The 18,005-nt window shown below is 36.7% G+C and overlaps 1 protein-coding gene across 7 annotated transcripts in view; it reads left to right on the top strand.

Annotated features, from left to right (window-relative positions):
• The window catches only part of ttn.1 (titin, tandem duplicate 1), a 138,150-nt gene that overhangs the window by 36,360 nt on the left and 83,785 nt on the right, over positions 1-18,005 (top strand). The window contains exons 50-82 of one of the 7 annotated variants that reach the window (XM_079617483.1): positions 61-141; positions 272-539; positions 1,015-1,224; positions 1,312-1,389; positions 1,472-1,498; positions 1,683-1,739; positions 1,834-1,878; positions 2,506-2,577; positions 2,941-3,003; positions 3,225-3,305; positions 3,644-4,060; positions 4,288-4,389; positions 4,636-5,082; positions 5,238-5,324; positions 5,762-6,421; positions 6,811-6,897; positions 7,407-7,490; positions 8,381-8,425; positions 9,298-11,070; positions 11,540-11,590; positions 11,728-12,123; positions 12,261-12,530; positions 12,625-12,900; positions 13,000-13,139; positions 13,510-13,636; positions 14,651-14,914; positions 15,028-15,167; positions 15,282-15,408; positions 15,526-15,792; positions 15,891-16,157; positions 16,742-17,008; positions 17,120-17,259; positions 17,366-17,492. In XM_079617483.1, coding sequence (XP_079473609.1) covers positions 61-141; positions 272-539; positions 1,015-1,224; positions 1,312-1,389; positions 1,472-1,498; positions 1,683-1,739; positions 1,834-1,878; positions 2,506-2,577; positions 2,941-3,003; positions 3,225-3,305; positions 3,644-4,060; positions 4,288-4,389; positions 4,636-5,082; positions 5,238-5,324; positions 5,762-6,421; positions 6,811-6,897; positions 7,407-7,490; positions 8,381-8,425; positions 9,298-11,070; positions 11,540-11,590; positions 11,728-12,123; positions 12,261-12,530; positions 12,625-12,900; positions 13,000-13,139; positions 13,510-13,636; positions 14,651-14,914; positions 15,028-15,167; positions 15,282-15,408; positions 15,526-15,792; positions 15,891-16,157; positions 16,742-17,008; positions 17,120-17,259; positions 17,366-17,492 — 7,543 coding nt within the window. The remainder of the gene's footprint in view (positions 1-60; positions 142-271; positions 540-1,014; positions 1,225-1,311; positions 1,390-1,471; positions 1,499-1,682; positions 1,740-1,833; positions 1,879-2,505; positions 2,578-2,940; positions 3,004-3,224; positions 3,306-3,643; positions 4,061-4,287; positions 4,390-4,635; positions 5,083-5,237; positions 5,325-5,761; positions 6,422-6,810; positions 6,898-7,406; positions 7,491-8,380; positions 8,426-9,297; positions 11,071-11,539; positions 11,591-11,727; positions 12,124-12,260; positions 12,531-12,624; positions 12,901-12,999; positions 13,140-13,509; positions 13,637-14,650; positions 14,915-15,027; positions 15,168-15,281; positions 15,409-15,525; positions 15,793-15,890; positions 16,158-16,741; positions 17,009-17,119; positions 17,260-17,365; positions 17,493-18,005) is intronic. The other 6 variants (XM_079617484.1, XM_079617486.1, XM_079617485.1 and 3 more) reach the window with 6 other exon arrangements.

Raw genomic sequence — 18,005 nt, 5'->3', positions numbered from 1 at the left:
TTATTGAGATTGAAATCTGCAACAAATAGCTTTAATAGGTGCCCTTGTTTTTTGAATCAGGAAAGTGAACATGGAAGAGAAAGTGATGAGGATTTGGCTAAGCTTGTGGCTGATTTGCAGAGGAGAATGGAACACAGTGAAGTATGTTCCTTCTTTGGGATGTTGAAGTAGCACCGCTTCAATTTTTAGTCTAAACATATTTGCATATTCATGCATATGCTTATCAGATGCATGTTGATGACCTAAATGTATAAATATTTTGTTTTTGCAGCCTGTTACCCTGCTTAAAGACGTCACAGATCAGTCAACACAAGTTAACAAAGAGGCTGTGTTTGAGTGTGAAATTAAAATCAACTATCCAGAAATTACACTGTCTTGGTATAAAGATACACAAAAGCTAGAAACTAGTGATAAATACGACATTAAACTCATGGGTGACCGCCAAATATTGAAGATCAAGAACTGTCAGACCAGCGACCAGGGAAATTACCGTGTCGTTTGTGGGCCACATATATCCAGTGCCAGACTGACAGTGTTGGGTAAGTCCATTTTAAAGACATTGTACTTTGCATTAAAACAACATTGATGAACATATTACGAATTGAGGCACATTTACGTCAATATTCTACAGAGAGTAAAGGTCATGTGCATGAACCGTCACCTGGTAAAAGGGTAGAATTGCTTTGTATAAGAAATGTAATTGTCAGAATGGTAAGAAAGGACCACATAGATTGTCTTTTTATGTAAGGAAATTACTAACCTCTTCTCGTTCAGCTACTTACTAGCAATTGCTAAGCATTCTTAATTTTTCTCTCTTGTGCTTTAAAATTACTCGGCTATAGTGGTGTTGATTATGTACCAACAAAGTGTTGGATTAAAACAAAGTGTGTGTGCCTTTGAAAGCACATTTACATTTCTTCTGATTTTTTTGCTCTTTTTTTGAAAACCGTGAAATGACAAATTAAATGCATTTTGAGACAATTAACCATTCAAATCCTTTTATGTTATTTTTAGCTGATCAAATTCAGTTCACCAAGCGCATTCAGAATATTGTGGTGAATGAGCATCAGTCTGCCACTTTTGAGTGCGAGTTGTCTTTTGATAACGCGGTCGTCACCTGGTATAAAGATGCATGGGAGCTTAAAGAGAGCCTGAAATATACCTTCAGGTGTGAGGGACGAAGGCACTTTATGATCATCCGCAACGTAACCTCTGACGATGAAGGTGTGTACATGAATCCTCCCAGTGGCTCATTGTATATTTAGAATTAAACAGATTTAAACAAAATTAACTTCACTGAAAATCTTTTAGGCGTGTACTCTGTGATTGCGCGCCTGGAGCCCGTTGGTGAAACTAAAAGTACAGCTGAGCTTTATTTGTCAGGAAAAGGTAAAAATCCACAGCAGCATCAAATTATGGCTTGTTTACTAGAGTTTAGTCAACAGCAATTACATTTTATCTTCTTTTGCAGAATTTGAAATAAGAACACGTTCTTTTGGTAAGTGGTTTATTGTGCACTAAATTGTTTCTGAGGATAAATCGTCTCTTATTTACTCCTCCTCAAATACCCTACCCCAACTAATTTCTATACAAAATCTACAAAATGTATAAGCAAACTTCATTTAACATAATCAGTAAAAAATAAAGAAATAAATATATAAAATATATCTCAACCTATCCAGATGTTCCTGATACATCGATATTTGTGCCAGATGTGTCATCTGTGATTAGTGTTAAAGGTAAGGTATATATGAATAAACAAATATATAAATAGAAGACCATGAAGTTTCACTTCACCTAACAGTGATGCAATTGTTGCCTTTTGTTTAAAAGATGAATCCTCAGAATTTCATTATGAAGAAAAATTTGAAATAACAGGTACTACTTCAAATTAGAAATAATCTCTAATATTTATTAAACCTTAATGTGTGAGTACATTCACTAAAATACACTTCCATCATCTCATCTCCTGAATGGATTGATAAACTAACATTACCATATTACCATCAGCCGTTTCTTTCTTTCTTATCTTTGCATTTACATTAACATTTTTTTATCTTCATAAAATTACTGTTGCAAAATTGTTTTTATATATAACATTAAAAATATATGTATTGTATGGTAGAGTGTCAGAAATGGACAGTTCAAGAGGAGAGTGTAACTCAAGGTATACTGATTAGCAGTCTTAGAGTCTTTAACTAAGAGCATAACATTTTGCTCGTCTTGTTTGTATGTGACAAGTTTCTTCACTCATCTTCATTTTAATCATTCTTCATTTCATCTTCTTTTAATTCTCTCCTTTTTTTACATATATTTTAATGTAACTGACTGTTAAACATCATCAGTCCCATCCTTCAATAACCAGGTCCTCCATCATTTTCAGTTCAGCATCATTAACATTTTTAATCCACAGGTATTGTGCTGTAAACTTTGTGTGTGTGTGTTTAAAAACTGAATTTGTGTGTCTATGTTCATGCCTAAGTTCTTGTTTCATGTTCTCATTAGAATTGAAGAAACCTGTTGAGGAGTCTGTAACAAAACATCTAGTGGAAAGGACAGAGGAGGCGCCTAAGAAAGGTATTGGATGAAGGCAAAATGCTTGTGCCAGACTTTGCTTATGGCTGTCCCAGATTATCTCTTAACATTTATGTATGCCAAGCCAACTGCTTTATTTTTTTCCTCCAGTTAAACACTTACAACATGTCTGTGCTGAACCAAAATCATTTTTGGTTCCTTCCTTGTCTGGGAGTTCTGTTTGTGTATTATGTCACTGCGGTTTTTATGTACTTTTTTATGATTGTCCTTGTTCGTATGTCCATAAATGTTTTCTTCTAATGCGTGTGCAATCATGCTAAAAGCATGGACACTTTGGCTACTTAAACTCTGCTTAAGCTTTGCAGCTGTATTTTAACAAAGCTGATATCTTTTATGTACCTGAAGTTATGAAGCAACCAGAAGAGAAACCTGGAACAACTTTTGTACAGCCTTCAGTTCCTGAGAAAGGTATTATTATGTATTTACTTGACTTTTTGCATTGTTCATGTGTTTCTTCCTCTGTGTGTTCATTGTTTTCCACCAAAAGATTTAAACCAAATCTGTTTTTTGAGATCGATATGTTACCATATCAAATCTGTTTGCGTACTTGCTGTACATGTAGCTCTTTGGTTTGAAGATGCTTAATATGCGACTCAATTTTGTTCCTGTGATGCCATGATATTTTAAAGAATCTGAAGACAAGAAGCCTGTTGAGAAAAAAGTCCCATCTGTCAAGGTGACAGGGCAAAAAGAACAACCCATACGCAAAGGTATTATCAGCTGTGTGCTTTCAGTGTGTATACTGTAATATACATTGTATGTCTAAATGTGTTCTTTATCCAGTTTAAATGTATGTATATTATGTATATGATATTTGTGTAACTGTAATTTGCCGTTTCTTCTTGTACCATTTTCTTGTTAGTATGTAAAATATTCTTAATATTAATATTCTATCATGCTTCACATATTGTTTATCTGTGATTTACACAGAAATATCTAAATCCTCTGCTGTATAATTCATGTCTATGTGTTTGTGTTGTCAGTCTCATTTGAGAATTGATAGCAATATCAGTGTTAATTATAGATATTCTAAAACCTACACCCTCAGAGCCTAAACCTCATTTGGCAGCAGAACCAAAAGCTCCAGTGGCTGAACCTAAGTCTGAGCCAAAAGCTCCAGTGGCTGAACCAAAGCCTGAACCTAAGTCTGAGCCAAAAGCTCCAGTGGCTGAACCTAAGTCTGAGCCAAAAGCTCCTGTGGCTGAACCAAAGCCTGAACCTAAGTCTGAGCCAAAAGCTCCTGTGGCTGAACCTAAGTCTGAGCCAAAAGCTCCTGTGGCTGAACCAAAGCCTGAACCTAAGTCTGAGCCAAAAGCTTCAGTGGCTGAACCAAAGCCTGAACCTAAGTCTGAGCTAAAAGCTCTACCTAAACCTGAGCCCAAGCCTGAGCCAAAAGCTACACCAAAACCTGAGGCTGAACCTAAGCCTGCAGTTGCAAAGAAAGTTGAGGCACCTTCTGTCAAAGGTATTGTGTGTGATTCGTTGTCTGTGTTGCAGTTTTTACTTTGTGTTTGTTTTGTGAGCATGTCTGTATGTGTCAAGTATGATATGTACAAATATTTTCCTAAATTTGTTGTATGTGCAGTCCTCAACTCTTAGAATCCACCTCTTGTTCAACTTAAGAATATAAAGTATAATCTGCTTTATATTTTTGGTTTACTGTATGCTACTTTGTTTTTTGTTCTTTAAAAGTACCAGAAGCTCCAAAGAAGCCAGAAGCTGCACCTCAACCATCCTTAGCTATTAAAAAAGATGTGGCTTTACCTCTAAAGCCAGACACTACTCAAATAAAAGGTAACTCTTAAATCTCAATAGTTAAAAAGCACAATTATTGAGTATAATTCTTGCAAACCACACTTTCACTTTTGTTTGTTGTCTGTTAAAAGCTTTGTCACCAAAAATGGTGCTCTTGGAATGCATGTGTAACTCTTCTCTTGATCTACTAATTGATTCTTTTTATTATATGAGCTTCTTCATTCTACTGTGAATGCATATCTTTTATGATAATACACTGTATAACACATATGTGTTCTTTTGAAGCTCTTGTGGAGATGAAGGAAATAGAAGCACCAAAAGTAAAGCTAGATAGAAAACCAATGCCTGTACTTGTTGCTGCTGAGCCACCAAAGAAAGAAGCCTCTACACTACTACAAGATGAATCCATCAAAGATAATTTGCCTGTCCTCTCCAAGCCATCAAGTGTAGAGCCAGCTAGACCGTTTAAACCTACAGAAAGCCAGGCTCCTGAGCCAGTTAGAAAACAAGAAGTCACATCAGCTCCACCAGAGATTAAAGTTGAACCAAGAAAGCCACCTTCCCGAGAAGTTTCCCAAACAGAATCAGTCAGAAACGTTGAACCTTCCCCTAAACCTTCAGAGTTACCGCAAGAAGATCAAGCTAAAAACCAAGTGCCATCAAAGAGTGAACAAACCCCTAAAATCAGTGAGCCAGCACTTGCCCACAAAAAGGAGGGTCATCCAGAGAAAGGTATTATTAAATCTTCATATTAAGCTCTTTAAATGTGCCCTGCAATAATGGGGTAGCAATCAGTACAAACTCTCTTAAGTCTTAAGGGTTGCTGATCTTATTTACTCTTCTTAATGTGTTGTTCTTTGTCTGGTAACATTTTTATATCTACAAAGCGGTTGAAGTAAAGGCTGCTGAACTACCATCTGAGAAAAAGCCTGTGACTAAAGCTAAAATGGAGACTGAGATGCCCCTAGCCAAAGGTATGCTTGGTTGGTCGTGGGAGATATCAAATTTGTATCTCTGCATTACTAGATCTGTTTGTGCTACAAAAAACAGATGTCCCACTATTTACAGGGTAACCTTATTAACATTTTAATCATAGTTATCTGGGAAATCATTTTTAATATTATTAATATATATTAATCTGCTATGAGATAAACAAGTCTAAAGAACCTTCAATAACCTTCAATAATAAGAGAAAAGAGTTGCATTTTTACTATACTGCCAACATAAAGATTATCCCCAAACGAATGATATTTTAAGATCCTTTCTCTTTTATAACAAATTATCCTTTCTAGATTACTGTAGGGAATATGTTTACATACCCATTGAAATGTCATGTTTGTATGCATGTTTTGTTGAAAACTCGTCTACCACCGTTGCATGGTGCAATCTTGAAAATCTTTCATCTTTAAAGTCTTTGCAGCTTCTGAAGAGAAAATTGACCAAAATCCCTACACAGTGGAAGCAACTCAGAAGATTTACACGGAGGAAATGTTTTTGAAGGAGGAAATTGCGGAAGAGAGTGAAAGGATGCCTCATCAACCTGAGGAATTTTTGTCTCTTCAAGAACATATTGTAAGGATGGGTGTGCGTAGAGAATTACACAGTACTTCTAATCACAGTAGAGAATTAGCTCCTGAAGATTTGAAAATAGTTGAAACAGAGGTTTCCCGGAAGCTAGAATCTTCTTTTGAATTGATACAAATAAAGGAGATACCCGAGAGAACTTCATCAAAGCAAGAAATGCATATTGAGAACATTGAAACTTCTCCAGAAGCTGTGGTGATACTTAGCATTGAGTCGTCACTGAGAAGTCAAGAAATAATGCCAGATGAAAAGAAAAAAACGGAAGATATGCCTCTACAAAAGAGAGAAGACACCCCCAGAATAGAGATGGCCATTCAGAGAGAAATGGAAGTTCACAAGAAAGAGTATATTCACTTACAACAGTCTATTCATGAAAACAACAGATCACAGGAGGAAACCCCTCAAATATCACCAGAGATAACACCATCAGTTAAACCAAAAGAAAATGGAACTAAGTTGACGGAAGTGCGTAAAGTACTTGAAAGAGGTAAACCTTATAATCTTCAGCAAATGCCTCAACTGGTATATTGCAATCTTTTCTTAAATGATTTGCCTTCATGTATTTGCCGAAAAGGCAATTGTGGTTTTCTTTTCTGTGTCTTAAAAGTCATGTGCTTGCATTTTTTGCTAAAGTTCTTCTTTAGCTTCTTGTATTTTGAATATGTTATAATTCTTAATTAGACGAGAAGACCCAGGCTGTTGCAACTCCTGTGTGAAAAGTTGTTTCACCTACAAATAGTACTTAAAAGGCTGGGAAATTTGGTGCTATTACTCTTCAGTTATTTTGATCAGTATGTGAAAATGTGTCTGTATGCTCACCTGTAAATGTTCAGGGTCTATTTCTTGATTGTGATCATGGCTTACTTTTATGTTAAGAACCGGAATTAGTAAAGAAACCTGAACCGGAAGTCCCAAAGCCAACTGTGGCTCCAGTTGAACAGGAGATATTTCGTCCATCAAAAGGTACACAGCAAAACTGGAAGAAACACTTCTTTGATAATGTTTGTTTCATATATACTTTTGTCGTCATGTTTAAATGTTCTTTGACCAGTCCAGTTACACATTTTTTCACATGTGCCTTTATTATTTTGGATTATTATTTGTCAGTCTTTGGTATGTGTTTGCTTGTTTTGTTAGTCTAATGATCTTTACATGGTCCTTGTTATTTAGCTTATCTTTGTTTTTATTGCTTGTGATTATGGCATTGTTTTATTTAAAGAGCCAATTGTTGAAAAGAAACCAGTTCCTGAAGCCAACTGTGGCTAAAGTAGAACATAAAACAATATATCCTCCAAAACTTATTTAAAGCAAAACTGGCAATCGTTTTTGCTGGTCCTATAGTATTTGGTATGATGTGTGATTGTTCTTATTTGTCTTTAACTTTAAATGTTCCTTGTCCATTTAAAAAACATCTTATTCCACATTTGTCTTCACTGTTTTTGGTTGTGATTGTGGTATTATTTCATTTAAAGAGCCAACTATTGAAAAGGAACCATCTCCTGTGGCACCAAAGCCAACAGCATTTCCAATTGAACAGAAAGTATCTCCACCCACAGGTAGAGTCTCGGTTTTCATGTCTTCTGTATCAATTGTTATTGTTGTTGGTGTTCCTTTGTGTTTTTGTGTCTTTGTGGTCTTTAGTTTGTGCATTCTACTTTTTAAAGTATCTTGTCGTGTTTTTACATGTTTGTCTTAAAATACTAACTTTGACATTGTTTTTATGTTTCTTAATCTATTATGGATGTGAGTTATCTATTTTGTATTCAAATTTGTTTAAACTTATACACTGTACCTTAGGCTAGTATGCACATTCATAATGGTAAAATGAAAGCAATTATTCACCTATTTACTAACTTTCACGTCCTTTTCAAACCTGTATGACTTTCTTTCTTCCATGAAACTCCAATGGAAATGTTTAGTAGAATGTCTGAGCTATTGTATTCTATACCACGATAGTGGATAGGGACCAATAGGGACTGTGAAGTTCCAGAAAATACTGACTCAAAATTGCCTCATTTAAGTAGTCTATATGACTTGATATGTATTTATATTCATAGTTTTCTAAAGCCATATGATCTATAGAAAAGACTGAAATTTAAGTGAATTTCTGAAAATGTAACAGCCATGGTCACCATTTACTTTCATTGAATAGAAAAGAGCAGCAGGGTATAATATTATAAACATTGCTGTCTCTATGAATAAAATACAGTTCTCCACAAATACTTACGTACACTAGCTGAGACCTGACGTGAGATTTTATCGTAGCCACCGCTCGCGTCCATATTGATAAATGCCCTGTTTTGTGTTGAAATGGCCATACACCCAGTTTTCTGTTGTATGTTAATTTCATAAATGAGGCCCAACGAGAGTAAAAGATGACAGAATACAAATGTTTAAATTGTATGTGTGTTGGTATCTGTTTAATCTGAAATGATCTCTGAAACAGATGCAGTCAAGGGCCCTGTTACAGCTCCTGGACCTGCTCCCAAAGGTATGTTACTGTGTGACTTAAATGGCATAAATTAATCTTCCAAGGTTTAATTATAAAACATATTAAAATCAGTTATTCAGGCATCACATTTTATGTCTGCTTGTTTGTTATGTTTGTTTTGTCTAATTTTTGTTTGCTTATTTTTGTTGTTATTTGTTCTTGCTATATTTTTTCTATATTTTTTGCTGTACAGTTTGGGTCAGTGCCATTTATTAGGGTTGATGTTAATTTAAAGTCCCTGTAAAGTCAAAATTAAGTATGTGTTCTGAGTTTGTCACACCACAGAAAACTGTGTTATTACCCACCCAGCCAAATTTGAAAGATAAAAAAAGCCGGCAAGTACATAAAATAAGCTATCAAAATCTTGAAAAAATTAGCAGTAGTCTCTGCTCTCAAACGCTGGAGGTGTGTCCGCTGGCTGCGCTGAAACCACGCTCACTCGCGGGAAAGCTGCCGTCGCCACACTCAACTGTCACCGCTACAACATAAGCACACAAGGCAACTTACACTCATTGTCGGGCACACACTGCCGATGATGGCACAGTTGTCGGCGCGACAGGAGGATGAAGGCCGAGGCGGGAGATAGTCGGTTCGGCCCCATTCACCAGTAACAGCGGATTATCACAGTCTTTGTATATGTTTTAGCAATACATTTCTAACATTTATAATGCGTTTAGATTTTTTTTAGAATTGCCTTTATAGGGACTTTAATCTTAATTCCTACATTCCTCATAAAAAAGTGAATAGTTTTCCATGAAGGTTACACTGTTGACTTTAGCTTCAACCCTTCTGTGTGATATATGTACAGGTGTCTTATGTCGTGCTGATTGTACTGTCCATGTCATGTGATATTGTTACATTTATCGCCTCAGAAACAACTAGCACTACACAAGCACTTCTTAAACGAAAGAGTAAAATTCACGTCAAGGAAGAGGAAAAATTGGAAATGCCAACCTTAAAGAAAGTAACCAGAAGATCAAAAGAACATGAGGAAGGTCATGAAGTTATATCACTTAAGGAAGTCAACAAGATTCAGAATGAAGAACCACCAAAAGAAGCAGGACAACTTCTCCAGAAAGTTGAGAAAGATGAAGTAGTTGGAGAGGAGATTGTGAATTCAAAGGCTGTTAATGTAGTCAAACTCACCAGCAGTCATGAAGTCACAAAAGATACTTGGTCTTATGAAACTGCCACAAAAACAGAGAAAATATCAAAGGGGGAGGGAAAGAAGATAGACCAGTACAAGAATGTGTGGGAGCAGAAAGTGATTACTCCTGAAATAGGAGGAAGAGGTGTAGAAAATACGGGTGAACAAGAAACTAAAATTCCAATGGAAGGGGAACCCTTGATACCACAGCCAAGTCTGAAAAAGGTAACCAAATCAATATCTACTGAGAAAGAACAGGAAACTGTAAAATTAAAACCTGTCGATAAATCAGATAAAGCAGTTGTAGGTCCACAGAAAGGCCGCAACATAGAGAAGAGTGAAGATAGTATTGGTGTCCAGAAACATGAAAGACTAAAGGATGAACCTGTTTCAAAGAAGAAGATAGAAGTGATGCTTACAGATCAAACAGCTAAAGAATCCGTAATGCCAAAACCTGCTGTGGCTACAGATGAAATCTCCAAAGAACGTGAGAAATTTCCAAAGAAATCAAACCGAGTTCTACCACAGGAAGAGGAGCCAGAAACTGTGACACTGAAACCATTTCCCAAAGAATCTAATGCTGATGTAACCCCTGTAAAGGTTACTCAAGAACGAAAAGAGAAAAAGCCTGTAGCTATTAAGCATCCAGAGAGGCCGGAAACACATCTTATCCTGAAGGAACCTCACATCCCGGTAAAAGAACCCGGAAAAAGTGAAAAAACATATGAAGAGCCTGAAAAGATAAAAAAGCTAGAGTCACCTCATGAGCATCTCCCCATGATGAGTACTACTACTCCAGAAAAGACAACAGAGGAAGGTCCCAAGGAAGAGAAGGCAATAACTAAAAAGCGTGGAATTATTCCAAAGGATGAAGCAAAAAAAGAAGAGATATCATTGAAACCCGTAAAAGGAAAAATAGTTGCAGAGAAAATTGCTTCACCAAAGGTAGATAAACCTAGTCCTCAAGTCACTTCACTGACAAAAAAGAGTCCAAAAGATGATGATAATAAGCCAGCAATGTCAAAAAAGTTTGTTTGTCCACCAAAGGAAATGGTGGGAGAAAAAACAGAAGAGCTGAAAAAGACACCTTCACCAAAAGCAGAGATACCAAAATCTAAGCCCACTGAATCCATTCCAATGGAAAGAAAGTCTAGTGCAAAATCACCCAAGAAGATTTCACCAAAAGATTCACTTGAGTCTGTAATTCTGAAGAAGGTCTCAAAGACAGTTTCCCCCAAAGAAGAAAAGACTACTCAGGATCCTCCTTTGAAAACAAGTGAAGACAAATTGCCAGTGGTGAAAGAGTTGTCTCCAAGCGTTCTGCATCTACAAAAGATTCCTACACAGCAAGAAGAGGTAGTTCATGAGGCGATGGATGATGAAGAAGAAGAAACCTGGGGGTGGGAACTTGCTCCTAGGGACAGTTATGGATCCGAAACCTTTGATGACGTTTTGGAGGATGGGGCCGTTGAAACACCAGGAATGGGTGACAAGAAAGGTGAGATGGTATCACCAAAAGCTTACCATTGGTGTCTCATGGCTCCCTACAGTCGTTCCAAATAATAACCTCAACCCAACCTTCATTATAACCCTTTAACAAGTGTCTTCTTTTTTCAAGTGTTCAATTGTCTTTGATGTTTGTCCTTCCCTTGATTCATTCGTTCTTTCATTCTTGATTGATCAAGAACTCTTGATAAAATGTTGTGTGTCTGTTCTGTCTTAAAACTGTTTGTCAGTATTATTTTCATTCCTCCGTCTTCATTTGTAATTTTTGTTGTGGGTGTCATTTGTCCTGGGCTGTGTTTTTCAAACTTTGTTCAAATTTGTCAAGCTATGTTTTATTGTCTAATTAATCCGCTCACATATATTATATAAGGTACTGTATATATCATTTATCAACCAAACATTTCAGACCACTGTGTTTTTACCATTTCAAGCCTTGCTTAGTATAACAATATTTCAAACAGATGGAAAACCAAAGGAGGAGCCAGCTCCAGGCAGAGGCAGAGGACTAAGACGTACGTTCATAATATACTGTACATTTTACATTGCAAGTGTTTGTTTTTGTTAATTTTGAAGTCATGTAAGTATAATTGAAATTACACTTGCCCATAATGATATAACTAAATATTTAAAAATTTTCTTTTTATTGTAGCAAGACAAACTCCTTCTCCCGGTGATGGTGGAAGGGGTAGAGGGAAACCTGGTGGTGGAGGTGACAAGCCTCCTGGAGATTCACCATTTGGTTTCCAGCTCAAAGCGGTCCCCTTGAAATTTGTGAAGGAGCTCCAGGACATTGTGTTGCAGGAGGCTGAGTCAATCGGCTCCTCGGCTGTATTTGAGTGCCAGATCTCTCCATCTACGGCTATCACCACCTGGATGAAAGATGGAAGCAACCTAAGGGAGAGTCCAAAGCACAAATTCACATCTGATGGCAAAGACCGCAAACTGCAAATCATTGATGTACAGCTTTCAGACACTGGAGAGTACACATGTGTTGGAAAGCTGGGCAACAAAGAGAAGACCTCAACAGCTAAACTTGTGGTAGAAGGTATTTGTGACTGCTATCCCTTAAAGCATTTCTATTCAATTCAAAATTAAAGTCAAATAAAAATTAAATTAATGTTAATATGTTGGTTCTAATAATGTATGATTGTTAAAGTAGTATTTCTTCTTTCTCTCATATAGAATTACCTGTGAAATTCACAAAGAATCTGGAAGAAGAGACCTCAGTGCTTAAAGGGCAGCCAATGTATTTGACCTGTGAGTTGAGCAAGGACAAAGATGTGGTCTGGAAGAAGAATGGAAAAGAGATCAAGGAAATTCCGGGCAAAATTCAAATCAACGTTATTGGACTACAGCGTGCCATCACAATCCAGGACGCGAACGATGATGATGCTGGTGCTTACACATGCGAGTGTGAAAACATCAAAACTCAAACTAATGTCAAGGTTATCGGTATGTATTTGATTAACTTTTTTTTTTTTTTTTTTTACTTTAATGCCTTTGTTAAATTTAGAGCCAGTAATTTACCCATGTCTGTATTCAACAGAAATTGTAAGAGACTGGTTAGTGAAACCTTTGCGGGACCAGCATGTGAAACCCAAAGCCACTGCTACATTTAAGGGTGAGCTCTTCAAAGACACACCTAACTGGAAGTGGTACAAGGGTAATGATGAAATCCCTAATGAGCCTACTGATAAGACTGAGGTGAAGAAGGAGGGTAAAGAGATCACTCTAACGGTCAAAAATGCCCAGCCTGATGACGTTGCTGAATATGCTGTGGAGGTTGAAGGCCGCAGATACGTAGCAAAACTATCACTTGGAGGTATGTAAAAACAAACAAAACAACAACTGGAAAAGTGTTGATTTCTGCTTATATTACCATCTTAAAATGTTGTATATAAACCTTTTAATCTCTATTTAGAACGTGAAGCTGAGATCTTGAAGCCTCTTGCTAGTGTGGAGGTGGTTGAGAAAACAGATGCCAACTTTGACACTGAAATTTCAGAAGATGATGTGCCTGGAGAATGGAAACTTGGAGGGCAGGTTCTGACAAGATCACCAGTAAGACCTTATTCAAGGGTGTTACAAAATTAATTATTCCCAGTTCTGGGGAAACTACTTTGAAACTGTGGCTTCCCAGGCTAAAAGCTATAAATTGCCAATCTCCCCATTTTGAGATGTAGTTAGCTACAATACAAGCTACTAAGAAAAAAAAAAACACTTAAAGCTATTTAAGGGGGTGATATCTTTTTAGATTACTATCAGATGAATTAAGTCGGTTTTATGATCAAAAAAACATTCTTCATCTGTTCAATTAACGATTCAATTAAACAGATATTTACACAAAGTACTACTAAAAGTATAGTGTTCTACTTTTTTTAAAGCACATTGTTCAGCAAATCAGCTGATTCCCAATTTTCTTCTATTTTAGACATGTGACATCAGATCTGAGGGAACCAAACGATTCCTTACTATCAAAAATATTCAGCTTGATCAGGCTGGTGAAGTTACATACCAAGCTCTGAATGCTGTGACAAGTGCTATGCTCACAGTAAAAGGTAAGAGAACAATGAATGTTTTTCTACAGCATAAAAAAATAAACATTTGCATTTACAAATGCAGATGAGTGACGATATGGACAATGTACAATTTCTACCTACCAGAGTTGGAAATGGAATTCACAGTCCCATTGAAGGACGTTACTGTGCATGAAAAGAAACAGGCAAAGTTTGAATGCTCCATCAATAAGGATGTGCCTAAAGTGATTTGGTTTAAGGGTTCTGATATTGTTACACAAGGAAATAAGTATGAAATCATTGATGACGGAAAGAAACACATACTTATTGTTAATAACTGTGGCTTTGAGGATGAGGGAGAATACAGTATTGAGGTCTTGGGCAAATCATCAAAAGCGAAACTGACGGTAGAGGGTAAGTCTTAGTTATTATCTTGGTTAGTGAAGTGTTGGTCAAAATGCTTTGTGACAAAATTTAACAAGGGTGTTTATTAATGAGTAGTCTAACAAATAGTAAATAGTAAACAAAAAACATTCATAATAATCTAATAAATTCACCCATTTTCCAAGTTTATAGTACATTAATTTTTTGCACCCGTAGTTAATTTGTTATGCACTGAACAAATGTCATAGGTATGAGGCTGAACTTCACCTCAACATTAAAGGACCTAACTGTGAAGGAAGGTAAAACGGCTGTATTTGAGCTTGAGCTTTCTCATGAGAATGTCGCCGTGACATGGTACAAAAATGAAATAAAATTGCATCCGAGCAGAACCGTGTTCACCAGCGTGGTGGGAATGAAGCATACACTAGAAATTAAGGAAGTATCACTAGATGATACTTGCCTAATAAAAGCAGAGGCTAAAGGAATATCTACAATGGCTAAGCTGCTGGTAATAGGTAATTTTACCTTTATTTTACCCCTACATTTATTTGATCTACTCATCTTGACCCCCCATTGTCCCATTTTTGCACCACAACAAAACCTTTTGTGTAAAGTGTTACTCGATATATTTTAGTTTCTGAAAATTATTAACACAGCAACCTGTTTTTACAGAGGGTGATGCATATTTCACTGCCAAGTTACAAGATTTCACTGCAGTCGAGAAAGATGAAGTCACATTTGACTGCGAGCTCAGTAAAGATGTTCCTGTGAAATGGTTCCACAATGAAATTGAAATTAAAGCCTCCAAGATGATTACCATGAAAGTTGAAGGCAAACGAAGAATCCTCAATCTTAAGAAAGTTGAAAACAAAGAAAAAGGATTATATGTTTGCGACTGTGGAACAGACAAGTCTTCAGCAAGCTTGAACATTGAAGGTCAGTAGTAATTAGGTTATATTCCTAAAATGCAAAAACATTGCAACTTTTCAGGGGCGTGATGGGGGTTTTATTTGTTGATTTTGCTCTAAAAAAAAAAAATGGAATTCCAGCTCGTGACATCAAAGTGGTGCGACCCATATATGGCGTTGAGCTCTTTGATGGTGAGACAGCTCGTTTTGAGGTGGAAATCTCTGAAGATGATGTCCATGGCCAATGGAAACTGAAGGGCGAAGTATTATCTTCTTCACCTGTAAGCAAAGTTGCATCATTAATAAATAAATTAACAAATAAATTAAATCATCTTCCTAACAGACATCTTGCAAAATACTAAATATATTTTTCCTTATGTGCTTCTTGTTAACAGGATGTTGAGATTATTGAGGATGGTGCAAAACATACATTAACACTCTACAACTGCAAAGTTTCCCAGTCTGGAGAGGTTACCTTCCAGGGAGCGAATGCAAAGTGTTCTGCAAACCTTAAAGTGAAAGGTAGTGTAAAGTATAATGTTTTAGGATATATATATATATATACCGGTGTATATTCAACATTTATTTAATGTAAATTCTTTCTGTACTATTTAACATTTCTGTTCACCTCTATCATAGATTTGCCCATTTCTTTTGTCATGCCTTTGACCGATGTACAAGTCTATGAGAAAGATGATGCAAGATTTGAAATTGAATTGTCAAGAGAGGCTAAGGTCATCCGTTGGCTTAAGGGATCTCAGGAGTTGAAGGCTGATGAAAAGATTGAAATCCTCGCAGAGGGGAAAAGGCATATTCTAGTGGTCAAATCTGCTGCATACGAGGATGAGGCTAAGTACATGTTTGAGGCTGAGGACAAGAGAACATCTGCCAAACTTGTTATTCAGGGTAATAAAACGATTTTTGTTATGATATTCAATATATGATGCACAGTATTCTCATTTCCTTTCAAAGCTTTTCTGATCTACATTTATTGTTCCTCTCAGGCATCCGTCTTGAGTTTGTCAGACCCATTAAAGATGTCACCGTTAAGGAGCGTGAGACTGCAGAATTCAGGATCGAACTCTCTCATGAGAAGATTCAAGTCACTTGGTACAAGAATGATGTGCGTTTGCATCCAAGCAAAGTGGTGCACATGTCCGAGGATGGCAAGATCCATACTCTGTCCTTCAAAGAGGTGTCTATTGATGACACATCTCTCATTAAAGTTGAGGCTCTTGGGAAAAGCTCTGAAGCAATGCTCACTGTACTTGGTAAGTGTTTATAATGTTTCTAAATACATGCGTCTCTTAACTTGATTCTAATGGGTCAGTTGTGACATTAAGAAGTCAAACACTTTTGTATAATCACCACTAAACAGTATATTTGGCTATCATTCATGACAGTAAACTGGTGCTGCTTCAATAGCCATTGTGTCACTCTGCAGTCTCTTTTACATTTTTTCATTCTCAAGTTACAATAGCTAGTGCCATCTTGTGATTTTCCTCTCTCTCAAAACTTCTACTTCAAACTTCAGTGAAAATTGCCATCTGAGGTTTTCAGTATTAGTTTTATGGTAAGCATAACCAATTTGATAGATGACTAGAAGCTCAGGAATGCTCATCTAAAGCAAGAAAAATTAAAACCTTGCTCAAAAGAACAAGCAACAAGAAATATGAGGTGGATAACAGAGATCTTAAAATAGAGAAAGCTAAAGATGTTGGCAAATCAGTCCATAGAAAAAAAGGCGGTCTTCATCACTCTATATAGGTTGATTTTGCTGTAAATCCCTTACGTAGACATTTTTGTATATTGGTAAAACATGTTGAAAATATCATGTTCTTTTCTATATCAACAGAGGGAGAAGCTTACTTTACCACTAAGTTGCAGGACTACACTGCAGTTGAGAAGGATGAGGTTGTCCTAATATGCGAAATGAGCAAATCATCTGCTCAGGTGAAATGGTTCAAAGATGGCAATGAGATCACTCCCTCTAAGAATGTCCTCATCAAGGCTGATGGAAAGAAACGTATCCTGACAGTAAAGAAGGCAGAGAAGGCCAACATTGGCGATTACGTGTGTGACTGCGGCTCTGACAAAACAACAGCCAAGCTTAACATTGAAGGTATATATCTTTTTTAACTATTTTTTTTAATTCATCCATATATAGATTGATAGATTTAAATTAATATGAACTACTATAACCTAGTCTCTACCCCTCTCCTGTTGTCTGCAGAACGTGATATTAAGATTACCCGTCCACTGTACAGTGTGGAGGTCACAGAGACAGAGACTGCTCGCTTTGAGACAGAAATCTCTGAGGAGGATGTTCATGGAAACTGGAAACTCAAAGGAGATGGCCTGCACCAGTCTGCTGTAAGGGTTTCCTGCAATGCATGTTGTTGTACAATTCTTTAAAATATATATAATTTACATATTATTTTGATATTTTAACAATAAATTAAATGTTTGTTCCACTCAGGACTGTGAAATGAAGGAGGAAGGCACCAAGCACATGCTTATCCTTTACAATGTCCGCATGGATATGGCCGGTGCTGTAGATTTCAGTGCTGCTAATGCTAAATCAAGTGCTCAGCTCAGAGTTAAAGGTGAGAATCCTCATAAATGTGCAAAAAAATAAGCATTTGGCCAACATTATTCTCTGTATATACTTATTGTTTTTAAATGATTTATGACTTTTGTTAGGCTTGTGTTAGATTATTTATTCACAACAAAAATAACCTGTTTTAGCAACCCTTTTTTACATTGGGTAACAAACCAGCCTACATTCTTGATTTACTAAAAAAGAAAATGTTGAGTGACAGTAACAGATAACTTATTGGGGATAAGTCAGCAGCCAACAAAACTATTTTAGAAGCCCCATTCCTTATCAGGAGTGGGTGGGGGTGATTTGCAGAGCCGAAACATGCCTCCTAGTTTATCTGACCACAGGCAGTGCAAGGAATCTCAATATGTTAATGATGCAGAGCCCTGTGATAAACTGGAAAACTGAATAGTACTTCAAGCTTGCAAATTGTTGCTTAGTGACAGATCACAATGACAACTTGTAGTAGTAGGATTGTTTCTTGGCATTATTAAGGATGGCCTTTTCTTCCTCTCAA

This window comes from Phoxinus phoxinus (genome assembly GCF_949152265.1).
Source record: "Phoxinus phoxinus genome assembly, chromosome: 7".
Taxonomy (NCBI): Eukaryota; Metazoa; Chordata; class Actinopteri; order Cypriniformes; family Leuciscidae; genus Phoxinus; species Phoxinus phoxinus.
The sequence above is the reverse complement of the archived record's forward strand: the minus strand, read 5'-3'. Positions and strand labels throughout refer to the sequence as shown.